General features: G+C 50.2%; 1 protein-coding gene across 1 annotated transcript in view; it reads left to right on the top strand.

The window, feature by feature from the left end:
* The first annotated feature begins 1,201 nt into the window (after positions 1 to 1,201).
* The window catches only part of LOC118378078 (protein capicua homolog), a 70,918-nt gene continuing 53,079 nt past the window's right edge, over positions 1,202 to 19,040 (top strand). Inside the window, 4 exon segments of the mRNA XM_052494823.1 lie at positions 1,202 to 1,415; positions 13,811 to 16,032; positions 16,035 to 17,245; positions 17,247 to 17,665. Of these exon segments, the coding sequence (XP_052350783.1) occupies positions 13,990 to 16,032; positions 16,035 to 17,245; positions 17,247 to 17,665 (3,673 nt within the window). The 5' untranslated portion in view covers positions 1,202 to 1,415; positions 13,811 to 13,989.

The raw sequence follows: 19,040 nt of genomic DNA, 5'->3' as shown, positions 1-19,040 counted from the left end.
CCAAATTTCTCTTTCAAAGGTATTGCAGAAAAATCTCCAGAACAGTAGGCTACAAAAATGTTATTCATATAGTTTTTCAGAAAATTTGCCAGTGTGCTGTAGGCTAGAAGTCCGTTGTAGTCGTTGTCCTACTGTCTGTCTGTCTGTAACTGCCATAGTACTACAGAGGTTCGGCACGCCACTCTTCCATGCAGCCTTACGCTCTCGTACTACAGTACTTGCAGTAAACACTAGTGAGCCGAGTTTACGACAGACCACGCCCCCTTCGTCCAGCTGGTGGCAACATGCGTGATGACATCACCACTGCGTTCGGCCATTGGCTGGGAGAATTCTCCGTCCTGGCCAATCACGCGTTGGCAATTTGACGTCAGCTGAGATCCCCTGTTCATTTTCTAGGGGAGAGGCGGGGCTGAGAATGATCGTCGACGTCAGACAGAGCTGAATTCAGCGCCGTGATTGGCTGTTCGGTGCGAGGTGAGGGTCTGTTGCTGAGAGAAAAGAAAGGAGTGTAAATCAGCGAAATGAGAGATACAAAGTAGTGAAAGCGGTGTAATGGCACAACATTTTACACTATAACAATTATAAAGAAAACGAATATCTCAACCATTGAACAAGGAAATGGGCTCGAGAGCAGTAAAACTTTTTAGGGCCCCTCGGCCCCCCCTTCTTTCTGAATCACTCTATCCCACTTTCCCCAATTCTTTAGGTCTGCAGAGGGAGTTGACATACTTGCAGAAATCACAGATGAGCTTGTAGTTCTGTAAGTGCTCACACTATCAACGATCTATCTTTTCCTTGGTGTTTTCGTGATAAGAAACGTCCCAGAGCAGACTGTCTAGCCAGGGATGGCCCTTGCGCTGTCAGTTGTGGTAAACGTGCCCCATTATTTTGGAGGGGGGAGGACACCTATGCTATTCTATTGGCTAAACTCTGATTCGGTCCCTCCCTTGGGCCCACCCACACACTGTTCCTATGGTTCCCAATGCCCTTATTGGATACTGTATAGTTTGGGACTAGGCACCGGCTTGGTCTAATATCCCATAGCCATTCGCCAGAGACACGTGTCAATCATGTGGACTTTGACAGCGGTCCACACCCTTTTCTTTGTACCGTTAACGCTGGTAGGCTACTGTACCTGTCAGAGATCTGTGATTGGTCAGAGAGGCCAGCTGTTAGTGGTTCATTCACCATTTTGAGACTGTAGTGGAAAAGGGACCCAGATCTTTTAATTTTTTTTTTTATCCCTGGTTGAGTTGCTCTGGGAAAAATACATGTTTTACGGAGGGAAATTAAAGTGAGAGCCCGGGACCACACAGTAGCAACGGCCAGCCGAGGGATGTTACCCGCGAGCGTGCAAGCTTCCTCATCTGCAAAATAGGACATGTTTCTATTGCCAACTGAATTTTTCTGTTTGGGTGAGTTACAACTGACCGACTTGTATGTTCTTCTCCAACAAGCTAACAACAGTTACTATCAACGGTTAACGGTCGGTCTGGTTGCCCTGTTTTTCGTACTGATCGCGTGTAAAGAAGAGTGACACAGCTTTCTCGCTAAGTATCAAGGAAGGGACGAGAGAAAAGAGGAGAGGGGGTGAGGGTGCACAGTCACTAAACTTTGTCAACGGATTAACTGCATAACCTGCAAGCAAGCTACAAGTAACTTTGCACTACAATTATCCACCTCAACGTTGCGGTAAACTTGACTTTGTGCATAGCAGTAAATAGGTAATCGACCCATCTTGCACACCCCAGTGCAGCAAATACATGACACCCCAGCATCAGACCCAGGATTTACTATTGCTGTCCTGACTATTTGTAAATAGTAAACGAATGGAACACTATGTCCTATTTAGCCTAAAACAGTCCCGAGCAGTTGTAATGACGTTGTTATTACTACTACTACTACTACTGAGCAGTAGTAGCCAGATTAGCTAGCGATTTGTGTGACCCGCTTAAAATGAATGCTGTTTAGCTCGCTGAATTTAACTTTTGCGCCATGAACCGTCCCTGAAGTAACTGCACAATTTGCAATATATTTTAGTGTTAGAGAAAGGTGTGCAAAGCTGCGTTGTGTAGAAAATGTCGTTAGGCTAAGCAATCGACACAGGCTGTTGTGTTTGTTTGCTTTTGGTAAAACAGCCTTTGACATTGTGCAGTATGGAGTGCAGCGGCTCTAGTACTAGCTAGGCTACTCTTGCTCGGATCAGCGCAGAACCTAGGCCGGGGAGAAACAGCTCGTTTGCTGTCTGGCACTATGTAACGGCTCCTCTAAGGCCGTGCTCCCACTTTTCTGCCCAGCTAAACTACTATCACAGCACTCCAGAGGCATCATGACTGCATTGAGCTGCAGTTTCCTTGTAGACTTTTCTACATTTGACATGTAGAGTATTTACAGAGTTAAACAACATTTGCAATTGGGGTGTACAGACTTGTACCTTGGTGCTGTCAGAACTGACAGCATTTGCAATGTATTGCAGATTATGCACATAGAAAACGTTTGATTTTGTATAATCATCATTGCTTTCATCCCTTAATTTGTGCATGAATATGGAAATCTCTCCTAGATTGAAATGTATGCTGTAGTTTAGCAGAGCAGTTTGCCATTGATTTGGCATTGGCAGTCCTGCCATTGGGTCCCAGTCAACACTGAACACCTCTGGTCCAGCTAAAGCTGTAGATCAATAACTGACTGGAGTCCTTAACGGTTTTCAACCTTCAATATTTCTGTTTCATCAATAATATGGACAGTGACAGTCATAATTATGCCAGCAAGCAACTGACCGTATTTTAACTACGTCACAACTAAACTGATGTTCTCCACCGTAGCGCCCTCACACACTCACTCACACACACTCACTCACACTCACTCACACACACTCGTTCATAGTTCTCCCTCTCACTACACCAAAAATACCCTGTCAAAATGTGTTCCTTCATGTCGCATTGTGCGATCACTCCACCCCCTCGTCGTACAGTGAGTACGTACACAAGAGCTACTCAAGTGTGTGTGTGTGTGTGTGTGATGTGTTATTTTTTGCTGTTTCATGTGTGTTGGTTCCCTGGTGACCCAGTTGAAGGGTAGGATGGCCCTGTCACCACGGTAAACCACAGGGGAGAATACAGTACACTACCCTGGTACTACACCTTTTAATCCTTAGTGGTGTAGTGTGTCTTAGTGCTCCCCTCTCCATCCCGTTCCCTCCACTGCAGCCCTGCGCCCTCTCAGACGCCCATAAAATACATTTCAGAGAGGGATGAACTGCAGTGTACCATACCCCACACACACAGTGTGAGACAATGTGAAGTCCCACACTCAACATATGCTGTTTTGTACACACACTCTTGTGCGGCACATCTCCTACACATGGGCAGTCGGGCACACGTACACCCTCTGTCACAGTGTGCCGGGGCACTGCACTATATTACTCACAAGTTGTTCACAAAAATTGCATTGTGGCAGTAGTTTATAACCGTGGGCTAGTACAGTAATAAAGTGTAGTAGGACTAGGAGCATGCTTTTATTCTGTACATGTGCCCATGTCTTTACACTCTCTGTTGAGATTAGATGTCTGTATTAATTACTCATCACTGTGTGTGTGTGTGTGTGTGTATATGTGTGTGTGTGATCTTAGGCCAATGGAAAATTGAACAGTGTGTCTGTTCTGTAAATTCTTGGTTGAGTGTTAGTGTGTGGGACTGCTCGCTGTGTGTGTGTGTGTGTGTGTGTGTGTGTGTGTGGGTAGTCAATGCTGCTCGTATTCCAGGGTGATCGTGTTTAGGCTGATTTCTGAGTACTAGGCCTTCACTGTCTGTGGGGCTAAATGTTTATCAATCAACCCCTTTAAGGCCAGTTCTGCCAGAGGCTCTCACAATACAGAATGGAATCATTTATACATTTAGATGGATCTAGTTATTGGCCTAGTATTTTAGTTGGTACAGTGTAGGCTACATTGGATGGTACTTGAATCACATGATAAAATGTACATTGTACAACATTTGTATTGTACTGTATTTAACAGGCTAATCTCCTGTTATTGCCTTTTTTGTGATTGAGCCAGAATCAACAGATCTTTATCAAGGCCATTAAATGATCATGGTCTTTTCCCAGAAGATGCAGCATATGCTTAACATTTCTCACAGTCATATTTCTGGAATCTAAAACATGGTATAAAGAAACAGATGTCGGGCACATACAGACAGCTACTTTTACTTTGTTACTCTTGTTTTTTCAGGGACAATGCACATTAATGGGTGGCAGGTAGCCTAGCAGTTAAGAGCGTTGGGCAAGTAACTGAAAGGCTTCGAATCCCAGAGCTGGCAAGGTGGAAAAATCTGCTGTTCTGCCCTTTATCAGGGCAGTTAACCCCAAACAACAACTGCACCTCGGGCGCCGATAACGTCGGTTGAATGCATTCAGTTGTGCATTTGACTAGGTATCCCCTTTCCCTAATCTACAGTCTCGGTTTTAGCCAGCCGGCTAATTTTCTGCCGTAATCCCAGAGCAGGTTATTAAAAACACTTAAAATGACAAGACTGTGACAATAAGCACATACGGAGCAGCATATGAGGAGTAACACTTAGAACGCAGACATACGGCACAATAACACAAAAAACAACCAATTCTTTGGTATTGTGGTCTTAAATAAAATCAACATTTAGGATTGATGAAAAAAATACTAATTTTAGCCTTGGATGGTTGCTGATCTCTCTGGGCTGTATTCAACTCAGACCATGCCCATGATCAACACACTGACCTTGGTCTGATACTTCACACGAAATCTTGTACCACACACTACTTCCCGGCAGTGTTTCCCCTATATTCATTTAGCAGTGGTAAGCCGCCGCTGCTAAATTGTTGCTCCCACTCCAAGAAATAGGATGTAATACATATATATACAATACCAGTCAGAAGTTTGGACACACCTAATCATTCCAGGGTTTTTCTTTATTTTTACTATTTTCTACATTGTAGAATAATAATGAAGACATCAAAACGATGAAATAACACATATGGAAACATGTAGTAACCAAAAAAGTGGTTATGTTTGAAAGAATGCCAAGAGTATACAAAGCTGTCATCAAGACAAAGGGTGGCTACTTTGAAGAATCTAAAATATTTTGGGGGATTTTTATAAAAAGATCTGGATGGTAAAACATCAGTGTAAACTTAAATGACAAACAAACAGATATAAAGTATGTAGAAAAGATAAAGGAGCTATGTCTTATGAATAAGATCATCTTTGAGAAATAACAATCACCAAGGCTACCATTGATTTTGTTATAATGTTTGAGTCACTCAGATAGCTTATGCCATGTTCTAATTCTATGGCAAAATCACATTTATTGCAGGAAATTAGCTTTAAAACTGTCTGTAAATGTTCTCTCAGCCCCATGACAAAGTATGTAGAATTGCAGGAAATTACCTTTAGAAAACCAACATTTTGTCTTTGTGGCCAATAAGAGGGCCTTTCAAATCTTTGGTCGAAGACGTGCAATTGGCCACGCCTACTACCAAGCCCCCCCCCCCACGCTATCTTTGCCACCGCTGCTGGAAAAATCCTGGGGGAAACACTGCTTCCAGGAATAGATGAATGGTCACTAACCTTGAATTCCTAGTGTGTGGAGTAATACAACGTAATAAAATACAAATGAAATGTAGCCTACAGTACGGCACAGTACACACACACACACACTAAGGGCTTTACAGTACGGCACAGTACACACACACACATGCTAAGGGCTTTACAGTACGGCACAGTACACACACACACACACGCTAAGGGCTTTACAGTACGGCACAGTACACACACACACATGCTAAGGGCTTTACAGTACGGCACAGTACACACACACACACACGCTAAGGGCTTTACAGTACGGCACAGTACACACACACACACATGCTAAGGGCTTTACAGTACGGCACAGTACACACACACACATGCTAAGGGCTTTACAGTACGGCACAGTACACACACACACATGCTAAGGGCTTTACAGTACGGCACAGTACACACACACACACGCTAAGGGCTTTACAGTACGGCACAGTACACACACACACACTAAGGGCTTTACAGTACGGCACAGTACACACACACACATGCTAAGGGCTTTACAGTACGGCACAGTACACACACACACACGCTAAGGGCTTTACAGTACAGCACAGTACACACACACACACACGCTAAGGGCTTTACAGTACGGCACAGTACACACACACACACACGCTAAGGGCTTTACAGTACGGCACAGTACACACACACGCTAAGGGCTTTACAGTACGGCACAGTACACACACACACACACACACACACACACGCTAAGGGCTTTACAGTACGGCACAGTACACACACACACACACGCTAAGGGCTTTACAGTACGGCACAGTACACACACACACACACGCTAAGGGCTTTACAGTACGGCACAGCACACACACACACACGCTAAGGGCTTTACAGTACGGCACAGCACACACACACACACACGCTAAGGGCACAGTACGGCACAGTACACACACACACTAAGGGCTTTACAGTACGGCACAGTACACACACACACACACGCTAAGGGCTTTACAGTACGGCACAGTACACACACACGCTAAGGGCTTTACAGTACGGCACAGTACACACACACACACACACACACACACTAAGGGCTTTACAGTACGGCACAGTACACACACACACACGCTACGGGCTTTACAGTACGGCACAGTACACACACACACACACATGCTAAGGGCTTTACAGTACGGCACAGTACACACCCACACGCTAAGGGCTTTACAGTACGGCACAGCACACACACACGCTAAGGGCTTTACAGTACGGCACAGCACACACACGCTTAGGGCTTTACAGTACGGCACAGTACACACACACACACGCTAAGGGCTTTACAGTACGGCACAGTACACACACACACACGCTAAGGGCTTTACAGTACGGCACAGTACACACACACACACGCTAAGGGCTTTACAGTACGGCACAGTACACACACACACACGCTAAGGGCTTTACAGTACGGCACAGTACACACACACACACACACACACACTAAGGGCTTTACAGTACGGCACAGTACACACACACACACACACACGCTAAGGGCTTTACAGTACGGCACAGTACACACACACACACGCTAAGGGATTTACAGTACGGCACAGTACACACACACACACGCTAAGGGCTTTACAGTACGGCACAGTACACACACACACACGCTAAGGGCTTTACAGTACGGCACAGTACACACACACACACACACACTAAGGGTTTTACAGTACGGCACAGTACACACACACACACACTCGCTAAGGGCTTTACAGTACGGCACAGTACACACACACACACACACGCTAAGGGCTTTACAGTACGGCACAGTACACACACACGCTAAGGGCTTTACAGTACGGCACAGTACACACACACACACGCTAAGGGCTTTACAGTACAGCACAGTACACACACACACACACACACACGCTAAGGGCTTTACAGTACGGCACAGTACACACACACGCTAAGGGCTTTACAGTACGGCACAGTACACACACACACACACACACACACACGCTAAGGGCTTTACAGTACGGCACAGTACACACACACACACACACGCTAAGGGCTTTACAGTACGGCACAGTACACACACACACACGCTAAGGGCTTTACAGTACGGCACAGCACACACACACACACGCTAAGGGCTTTACAGTACGGCACAGCACACACACACACACGCTAAGGGCTTTACAGTACGGCACAGTACACACACACACTAAGGGCTTTACAGTACGGCACAGTACACACACACACACACGCTAAGGGCTTTACAGTACGGCACAGTACACACACACGCTAAGGGCTTTACAGTACGGCACAGTACACACACACACACACACACACACACTAAGGGCTTTACAGTACGGCACAGTACACACACACACACGCTACGGGCTTTACAGTACGGCACAGTACACACACACACACATGCTAAGGGCTTTACAGTACGGCACAGTACACACCCACACGCTAAGGGCTTTACAGTACGGCACAGCACACACACACGCTAAGGGCTTTACAGTACGGCACAGCACACACACGCTTAGGGCTTTACAGTACGGCACAGTACACACACACACGCTAAGGGCTTTACAGTACGGCACAGTACACACACACACACGCTAAGGGCTTTACAGTACGGCACAGGCTAAGGGCTTTACAGTACGGCACAGTACACACACACACACGCTAAGGGCTTTACAGTACGGCACAGTACACACACACACACACACACACACACTAAGGGCTTTACAGTACGGCTTACACACACACACACACACACGCTAAGGGCTTTACAGTACGGCACAGTACACACACACACACGCTAAGGGCTTTACAGTACGGCACAGTACACACACACACGCTAAGGGCTTTACAGTACGGCACAGTACACACACACACACGCTAAGGGCTTTACAGTACGGCACAGTACACACACACACACACACACACTAAGGGCTTTACAGTACGGCACAGTACACACACACACACACGCTAAGGGCTTTACAGTACGGCACAGTACACACACACACACACGCTAAGGGCTTTACAGTACGGCACAGTACACACACACGCTAAGGGCTTTACAGTACGGCACAGTACACACACACACACGCTAAGGGCTTTACAGTACAGCACAGTACACACACACACACACACACACGCTAAGGGCTTTACAGTACAGCACAGTACACACACACGCTAAGGGCTTTACAGTACAACCATTTTACTCGCAAATGCACCTAAATATTTTGCTGCGCAACCTGGAATTATAATTTAGAACCACCAGTGTGCCTAGAAAAGAAATCACCCAGATGATGATTGTTGCAAAGATTATTTCACTGTACAGCAGCCCCTGAGTGGAGAATACACTGAGCACAGATTCATGACCATCATGCTTGCACCATTACTACAAAGAAAACGTCTTGTTACGTCAAATATTTTTTCTACGTTACTTTGTGCGCTCCAACATTTTTCAACTTAAGCGCACAGGTGCTCCTTGTAAAAAAAGGTCAGTTTAGAGTCCTGCCGCTTTCTTATCAGCCGAAGCCAAGAGCATTTTTAAAGACCATGACCATAACCAAACACATTTTTGAGGCTTGAGATCAGATCCCTTACTAGCTCCCTCCCGACTCCTCCAACACGTATCTCACCACGTCCCTACACTCACCACCTCCCTACACTCACCACGTCCCTACACTCACCACGTCCCTACACTCACCACCTCCCTACACTCACCACCTCCCTACACTCACCACCTCCCTACACTCACCACCTCCCTACACTCACTACCTCCCTACACTCACCACCTCCCTACACTCACCACCTCCCTACACTCACCACCTCCCTACACTCACCACCTCCCTACACTCACCACGTCCCTACACTCACCACGTCCCTACACTCACCACCTCCCTACACTCACCACGTCCCTACACTCACCACGTCCCTACACTCACCACCTCCCTACACTCACCACCTCCCTACACTCACCACGTCCCTACACTCACCACCTCCCTACACTCACCACCTCCCTACACTCACCACCTCCCTACACTCACCACCTCCCTACACTCACCACCTCCCTACACTCACCACCTCCCTACACTCACCACCTCCCTACACTCACCACGTCCCTACACTCACCACCTCCCTACACTCACCACCTCCCTACACTCACTACCTCCCTACACTCACCACGTCCCTACACTCACTACCTCCCTACACTCACCACGTCCCTACACTCACCACCTCCCTACACTCACCACCTCCCTACACTCACCACCTCCCTACACTCACCACGTCCCTACACTCACCACCTCCCTACACTCACCACCTCCCTACACTCACCACGTCCCTACACTCACCACCTCCCTACACTCACTACCTCCCTACACTCACCACGTCCCTACACTCACCACCTCCCTACACTCACCACGTCCCTACACTCACCACGTCCCTACACTCACCACCTCCCTACACTCACCACCTCCCTACACTCACCACCTCCCTACACTCACCACGTCCCTACACTCACCACCTCCCTACACTCACCACCTCCCTACACTCACCACCTCCCTACACTCACCACCTCCCTACACTCACCACCTCCCTACACTCACCACCTCCCTACACTCACCACCTCCCTACACTCACCACCTCCCTACACTCACCACAACTAGGGACATGACGTTTTCCTCACAACGTCCCTACACTCACCACAACTAGGGACATGAGGTTTTCTTCACAACGTCCCTACACTCACCACAACTAGGGACATGACGTTTTCCTCACAACGTCCCTACACTCACCACAACTAGGGACATGAGGTTTTCTTCACAACGTCCCTACACTCACCACAACTAGGGACATGACGTTTTCCTCACAACATCCCTACACTCACCACAACTAGGGGCCAGGAGGTTTACCGCACAACGTAACCATAATTGCTCTACTTTCAGGCCAGGTGTCATTCTAATAAATGAATCAGGCTATCCGGTTATTTTAGCCGAAGGGAGAGAAAGGGCCAAAACCCGTAATGGGACGGCCAGGGGCCTGAGAGTGTGAGACCGGCTGAGGGAGTTTGTAACAGCCTCATATGAAGTAATATTAAACTAAATACTAAAGAGGTTAGGGTGTACAACAGGAAGCATGGGTTGCATACGTGAGTTGTGTATGTGGGTTGTGTATGTGGGTTGTGTACGTAGGTTGTGTACGTGGGTTGTGTACGTGGGTTGTGTATGTGGGTTGTGTATGTGGGTTGTGTACGTGGGTTGTGTATGTGGGTTGTGTATGTGGGTTGTGTATGTGGGTTGTGTACGTGGGTTGTGTATGTGGGTTGTGTATGTGGGTTGTGTATGTGGGTTGTGTATGTGGGTTGTGTACGTGGGTTGTGTATGTGGATTGTGTACAAGGGTTGTGTGTGTCCGTGGGTTGTGTGTGTCCGTGGGTTGTGTGTGTCTGTGGGTTGTGTGTGTCCGTGGGTTGTGTGTGTACGTGGGTTGTGTACGTGGGTTGTGTACGTGGGTTGTGTATGTGGGTTGTGTATGTGGGTTGTGTACGTGGCTTGTGTACGTGGGTTGTGAACGTGGGTTGTGTATGTGGGTTGTGTATGTGGGTTGTGTATGTGGGTTGTGTATGTGGGTTGTGTATGTGGGTTGTGTACGTGGGTTGTGTACGTGGGTTGTGTATGTGGATTGTGTACAAGGGTTGTGAACGTGGGTTGTGTGTGTCCGTGGGTTGTGTGTGTCCGTGGGTTGTGTGTCCGTGGGTTGTGTACGTGGGTTGTGTATGTGGGTTGTGTACGTGGCTTGTGTACGTGGGTTGTGAACGTGGGTTGTGTACGTGGGTTGTGTATGTGGGTTGTGTACGTGGGTTGTGTACGTGGGTTGTGTACGTGGGTTGTGTACATGGGTTGTGAACGTGGGTTGTGTGTGTCCGTGGGTTGTGTGTGTCCGTGGGTTGTGTGTGTCCGTGGGTTGTGTGTGTCCGTGGGTTGTGTGTGTACGTGGGTTGTGTATGTGGGTTGTGTATGTGGGTTGTGTACGTGGCTTGTGTACATGGGTTGTGAACGTGGGTTGTGTACGTGGGTTGTGTACGTGGGTTGTGTACGTGGGTTGTGTACGTGGGTTGTGTACGTGGGTTGTGTACGTGGGTTGTGTATGTGGGTTGTGTACGTGGGTTGTGTATGTGGATTGTGTACAAGGGTTGTGAACGTGGGTTGTGTACGTGGGTTGTGTACGTGGGTTGTGTACGTGGGTTGTGTACGTGGGTTGTGTATGTGGGTTGTGTACGTGGGTTGTGTACGTGTGTGATTCGTTTTTAGCAACAAACAGTTAAAACACGATGTGTCTTAAAATGACTGTTGAAGAATTCTCCCATTAGCCTCATCCTCACTTCGTCTCCGAGAAATGTGTGGGTGTTTACATCCGTGTGTGTGTTTGCCTCTGTGTGTGTTTGCCTCTGTGTGTGTTTGCCTCTGTGTGTGTGTTTGTGACTGTTTTTGTCTATTTTGTTTTGCGCATCACTGAATAGTGTGCCTGACCGTGTGCCAGGGTTAAAATTTTCCCAATATGAGCACATTAAACCATGCCAGATTATTCAAAATGTGTGTCTGTGTTTGCCAGTACGAAAAAGAGACAAGGAGACACAAAAGAGAGAGAGAGAGAGAGAGAGAGTGAAAGAAAGAAAAAAAAAGGGAAAGAGAGAGTAGGGCCGGGTGTGCTAGAATGAGTGTGGAAAATCCCTATGACTCCAAATGGGAAAGGCAGACCTATTGTACAAGCCGGCTTACTCTTTTCTCTCTCTCTCTCTCTCTCTCTCTCTCTCTCTCTCTCTCTCTCTCTCTCTCTCTCTCTCTCTCTCTCTCTCTCGCACTCTGTTCCATCTCTCCCTCTGTTCTCTCTCTCTCTGTCTCTCTGTCTCTCTCTCTCTCTCGCACTCTGTTCCATCTCTCCCTCTGTCCTCTCTCTCTCTCCCTTCCTCCCGTGTGTAGCCGTCTCTGTGTGTAATCAGCCCTCGGCCCCTGTGTGTGAGTGATCTCACCCTGCCCACCATATACCACCACTGTCTGATGGGAGTTTAAAAAAATACCTGTTTATGCCCCATGTATTGGTGTGTGTGTTTTTACCTGATGTTTAAATGTGAGCCCAGGCACACACATGCACACACATGTCGCATTGAACTGCACAACCTGGATTGTGTGTGTGTGTGTATGCATGTGTGAGTGAGTGAGTGAGTGAGTGTGTTAGTTTGTAATACAAGAGAAGTGCTCAGATGTAAAACCATATGTATTGAGTCATAGTGACCAAGCTAATGTATTACATAATACGTGTTCAGTTTCTTGTTTAACCTTAATGATGTTACATCTGTAAAAGCTCTGTTTAGCTAGTGGAGTGTTAGTGGAGGCTCATCCACAAATGTTAGGAACTGTGGCCTTTGAAACATCGTCATTAGCTGGAGTGGGAATCATCAACACTCTTTACTTCCTCAAATTCAGTCAACATGAATGTATATCCAGGACACGCATACACATACACACACTTTAGTGGATTACATGGAGGTGAATGGTGGTGTTATGAGCCGGTCGGTGGGAAGTCATTCAGTGCAGTACACTTCCAGGTATGACATCATTTTGTAATCTCAGCCATTTTTGATGATGACGATAATAAATGACCACCTGCCTTCTCTCTTTCTCTCTCTGTCTCTGTCTCTGTCTCTGTCTCTGTCTCTGTCTCTGTCTCTGTCTCTGTCTCTCTCTCTCTCTCTCTCTCTCTGTCTCTGTCTCTGTCTCTGTGTCTGTCTCTGTCTCTGTCTCTCTCTCTCTCTCTCTCTCTCTCTCTCTGTCTCTCTGTCTCTCTGTCTCTCTCTCTCTGTCTCTCTCTCTCTGTCTCTGTCTCTCTGTCTCTCTGTCTCTCTGTCTCTCTGTCTCTCTCTCTCTCTCTCTCTCTCTCTCTCTGTCTCTCTGTCTCTCTGTCTGTCTCTCTGTCTCTCTCTGTCTCTCTCTGTCTCTCTCTGTCTCTCTCTGTCTCTCTGTCTCTCTCTGTCTCTCTCTCTGTCTCTCTCTCTCTCTGTCTCTCTGTCTCTGTCTCTCTGTCTCTCTCTCTCTCTCTCTCTCTCTGTCTCTCTGTCTCTGTCTCTCTGTCTCTCTGTCTCTCTCTCTCTGTCTCTCTCTGTCTCTCTGTCTCTCTGTGTCTCTGTCTCTCTGTCTCTCTCTCTCTCTCTCTTTAGTCTGATTTTCAGAAGAACAAGGAAGGAAAAAGGGCAGTGAAAAGGAGAGCAGAAGACCAGGGGGCGAACGGAAAAGAAAGAAGAAGTAGAAACAGGGTAAAAATAAGACGAGCCAAAGAAAGGAGTGCAACCGTCAGCACTCACCCCACAGAGTATAAAGGCAGAAAGGAGAAGAAGAGATGAAGCCACTAAAGAGACAGAGGGGATGCTCTCCCCCCTCCACGCGGGCCAAAGGGGGGAAGAAGAGAGGGGCGACAGAGACCCCCCCAGAGAGGGACAACAGGAACAAACTCAGGAAGGAGAACCAAGGCGGACAGCTTCAAACCACACCCCCCGCCCACTTGCCACGGAAACAATCCACAACCTCCTCTGAAAGCTCTCAGCAGGAGCCAATCAGAGGCAGCGAGACCCCAAAGAAGGAGGGGCCTAGAGAGCAGGTGCCGCCAAGGCAACCTGAAGTTGGGGGGAAACCAGGGGGGCCTAACAGCACCCCCACCTCCTCCCATAACAACATCCTCACCATCCCCATCCCCACTACCAGTCCCAGCCCTACCTCCATGTCCAGTAGGAAAACAGCCACCTTCAAGGCCAGAGTCCCCAAGAAGAAGTATATTGCTGAACACTATGCTGGTAGCAACGCGCCCAGCCTCACCTTCACCCCTGCCCCCATGCACAACAGCCACAGTAACTACAGTAGTACTAGCAGTAGTATTAACATCATCAACAGCAGTAGTACTAACAGTAATAACAGTAGTAATACCATTAGTAACAGTAGTAGGACCAACACTACTATTAATGGTATTAACAGTGGTACTAACAGCATAAGTAACAGCATTAGTAACAGCTCAGTCAGCCACTCGTTAGCCCCCAGTGTGTCCAATGAGGAGAGGAGGGTAGCCGCTAGCAGCCACAGCCATGGCCCGGGGGAACAGGGGATGACAGGGGCCTCCATAGGGCCCAACAATGGCAGTGTGGCCCCCCGGGACAGAGAGAGAGACCCCCAGGGTGGGGAGATCGAGGCAGAGGGGGCCCCTAACTCAGTACGCTCCGTATCCACGGATACAGCCAGCGAGCACGATCTGGAGGTGAACTCCCAGCCCAGTACCAGCCCTGCTAGAGCCCCCTACCAGGGCAGTCTGTCTGGGGCGGATGCCCTGGCCAAAGGCCTGAAGAACCAGAGAGTTCTAGCCCGCTGTCGATGGAGAGACAGACTTAACGGAGAGCAAGGTGGGAGGGAGAGAGAGAGGGATGGACCCCTGTCTCCTATGTTCAGGGCTGGGGTGGTGCGGCGGGTGAGTGGGGGCAGCGCTGATATCCAGCTGCAGGGGGAGGAGGGGATACTCTGTTACCCCTTTCAGGGGGGGACCACACACCCGGAGGGGGAGGAGACGAGCGTGGAGTTCATCCTGGACGCCCCTCCACCCGGCACGGCGTCCGTGGCCATCGGGACACGCGTATGTGTGCCTTTCGGAGGGGGAGGGGGGCGAGATGGGGGTGAACAGGGGACACCTCAGCTATACAGAGAAGGGGTGCTGTCCCAGGTAGACCCCCACCCTGCCGTGTCGTTCCCCTACAGGGTGCTACTGTGTGAGGATCTAGAGGCGCTGGAGAATGGAGGGAGGGAGGAGGAGGGAGGGATGGAGGAGAAGAGGAGGAGGGCGCAGGCCCAGGCTGTATGGGTGTCCAGACAGAGCCTGAGGCTGCTGACTCCCCCCTGGGAACTGCCTCACCCAGGGGGGAGTGAGAGGGAGAGAGAGAGGGAGGAGAGGGAGAGGAGGGAGGAGATGGAGGTGGAAAGGGAGGTGTGCCAGCTGAGTATTGGGATGGCGCTGGGTGGGCCGATGGGAGCGGGGGTGAGGTTGGTGCATAGCTTCTCTCCAGATGGGGTGGTGGGGGGGCATCACTATGGAAACACCCCCCCCCATCCCTCCTCGTTGGTAACGACCAGCGTTGTCACCATCACTGGAGAGGGTTACCCTGACAGAGAGATAGAACAAGAGAGGGAACAAGAGAGACAGAAACAGCCCCAAACACCAGAGGATGACATGGAGATGTCTCGGTTCACTATGGGTACCCAGCATCGCCACATCCTCTCCAAGCCCCTCCTCGGGGGGCACAGCTACCCCTCCTCCCAACACCTGGTCCAGGGCCTGGGCACGCCACTGGGCTCTCACCTGTCCTCCCTCACCTTGCCTGGCCCCGAGGCCCTGGGTATGACCCCCCACCACACCTACCCCCTTCCAAGAGTGCCCTGGTCCCCCTGGACAAGACCCCCTCCCAGATCCCCACCCCTAACCCTGGAGGGGGGTCTACCTCCTCCTCAGCCTCCTCCTCGCGCTCCCGCACCCCCCTGTCGGCCGCCCTGCAGAAGTACAAGAAGGGGGACGTGGTGTGCACCCCTAACGGTATACGCAAGAAGTTCAACGGCAAGCAGTGGAGGCGCCTCTGTTCCAGAGAGGGCTGTATGAAGGAGTCCCAGAGACGAGGCTACTGCTCACGCCACCTCTCCATGAGAACTAAAGAGATGGAGGGAGCGGGAGGAGGGGGAGAGAGGGACAGGGGGAGAGGAGGAGGGGGGAGCAGTTCGGGGACGGTCACCCCCTCAGACCTGCGTGGGTTTGACTGGGATGAGACGTCCAGAGACAGCAGCGAGGCCAGCAGTAGAGGAGACTCCCGCCCTCGGCTGGTGCTGCCCTCCCTCCTACCCCATGACTTCTCCAGGTTTGACTTTGACGAGTGTGAGGCAGCAACCATGCTGGTGTCTCTGGGCAGCTCTCACTCTGGGACCCCCTCCTTCTCCCCAATCTCCAACCAGTCCCCTTTCTCCCCTGCCCCTTCTCCCTCACCCTCCCCCCTCTTCGGATTCCGTCCCGCCAACTTCTCCCCCATCACCGCCTCCTCCGTTCTTCCCCCTCCTCGCAGACACAGACACCCCAGTGCCACAGGGGGAAGGCTGAGCACCCCTGGGGGGGCAGAGAGGGAGAGGCATACCTCAGGGGTCCAGCCGTCCTTCCACACTAACCTGACCTTCACTGTCCCCATGAGCCCTAGCAAACGCAAAACAGACGTTCCCCCTCCTCCCTCCTCCCACCCCCACCACGACTACCCCCCCAAACCTGAGCTGGAGCAGGGGGACCTGAACCCTGCCTCGTTCCCCGTCCTCTCCCCCCAGACCCCAGCACACACCCACGCTTACACACCCACCTTCTCCTGTCCCCGAGGGGTGAGCACACCAACCAGCCGGCCCCCCTCCTCCTCCGCCATCTCCCCTCCTCCCCTCCTGGTGTCCCCAACTCCCCCCTCCCCTCCAGGCCCCTGCCGTTTCCACCCCACATCCCAGCAGGCCTTGCGGGACTCTCCAGTGATCGTGCGGAACCCGGAGGTTCCTCTGGCCAAGTTCACAGAGCGTCCGTTAGGCCGTGGGGGGAGTAGGTGATCCTAAGAGTCTTAACAGCGTTACTCCCCAGCCTGTCTCCACTCTCCAAGTCCCTGTACCCATCAACGCTGCTGCTGGCACGGCAACCAACGGCACCGTCCTCCTCCAGAGCCCCACCCCCACCTTGGTGCTGGTGTCATCCGCCCCGCCCTCCCTGACCTCCGTCACCCCCGGTTACCCCACTTTGGCTTGCATCTCCATCTCCACCACGCCCCCCTCTTCGGGACCCCCCCTCACCAACCCAGCCAGCCCAGGGGAAGGGCGGGGTAGGACGGAGAGGACAGGCTCGTTTGGGGGGGAGGTTCAGCAGCCAGTGGCCTGTCACCCCTCTCCTACAGCCCTGCTGCCCCTCATACTGCCTGCAGAGAACCTGCACCCCACACCATGCAAAGACATCATCATGGGACGCCCCGGGACAGGTGAGACAGACTGGGAGACAGCCTGGACATGAAGGGATGAGATGGGGTAGAGGAACAGGGGGAGGGATGAGATGGGGTCGAGGAACAGGGGGAGGGATGAGATGGGGTAGAGGAACAGGGGGAGGGATGAGATGGGGTAGAGGAACAGGGGGAGGGATGAGATGGGGTAGAGGAACAGGGGAAGGGATGAGATGGGGTAGGGGAACAGGGGAAGCGATGAGATGGGGTAGAGGAACAGGGGGAGGGATGAGATGGGGTAGAGGAACAGGGGAAGCGATGAGATGGGGTAGAGGAACAGGGGAAGCGATGAGATGGGGTAGAGGAACAGGGGGAGGGATGAGATGGGGTAGCGGATCAGGGTGAGGGATAAGATTTGGGTAGAGTCACGGGGAGCGATGAGATTTGAGTAGAGGAACAGGGGAGGGGTGAAATGGGGTAGAGGAACTGAAAGGGATGAGTTTTGGGCAGAGAAACAGGGAGAGGGATAAGGGGGGTGAGAGATGCTATGATTATAATGTTCTGATTATTTAATGTGACTACTAGGCTTTGATTATTGTGTTGAACTCCAGGCGAGGACCTAGGTTGGCATCATGAAATGGAAGAGCTTTTGGAACGTGAATGCACTGTTTGTTGTAGCAGCAGCATGAAAATGGTTACCTAGTTTCATTTTCCACCAAATTCACCTTTATGGAACAGGGATTGACTTCTGGGCAGGTCGTTTCACTCGTCAAACAGAATGCGTTAAGTGACATTTAGTGAAGGGAGGGTACTGGGATGTCTGGTCTGTTCAGCAGGGCTTACAGTCCGTGCTTTGCATGCTCCTTGGGACCTCCCTACCCCATTGAAGTTGGCATTTTAAAATAATTTAGGTTAGGGTAACAGTAGGGTTTAGGGTAACAGTAGGGATTTAGGTTAGGGTTTAGGGTAACAGTAGGGGTTAGGTTTAGGGTAACAGTAGGGATTAAGGTTAGGTTAGGGACATCCCAAGGATCCCGGATAGCACTGACCCAGTTCTTACAGTAACAAGGAAGGGCTGGTCGGTGACTGTTGGGTCAGATTAGGGAAATCAGCTCAGTTTAAATGGGTATAAAATACAGGATATACTGTATGTAATGTAGGCCACATACGGACCGTTTCCCCCATCTCTCGCTGGGTGTGTGTGTGTCATCATTGTTTGAGACTGGGTTTAGATAGAGAGTGGGGAAGCCTCTGAAAGAGAGGATGGGAGGATGAATGACATTTGGTGTTTTGTCTTTGAGAGAATGCAACTGACATGAATCCTCTCAGGCCCATCTCTGCAGTGCCGTCTGACTGTAAGAAGGGGTACAGTCCCAGTTAGGATACGGTATGTAGGCTACCACTGCACCAGTACAGT

Source organism: Oncorhynchus keta, chromosome 34 (genome assembly GCF_023373465.1).
Source record: "Oncorhynchus keta strain PuntledgeMale-10-30-2019 chromosome 34, Oket_V2, whole genome shotgun sequence".
NCBI classification, from domain to species: domain Eukaryota; kingdom Metazoa; phylum Chordata; class Actinopteri; order Salmoniformes; family Salmonidae; genus Oncorhynchus; species Oncorhynchus keta.
This window is presented reverse-complemented; position numbering and strand designations above follow the sequence as displayed.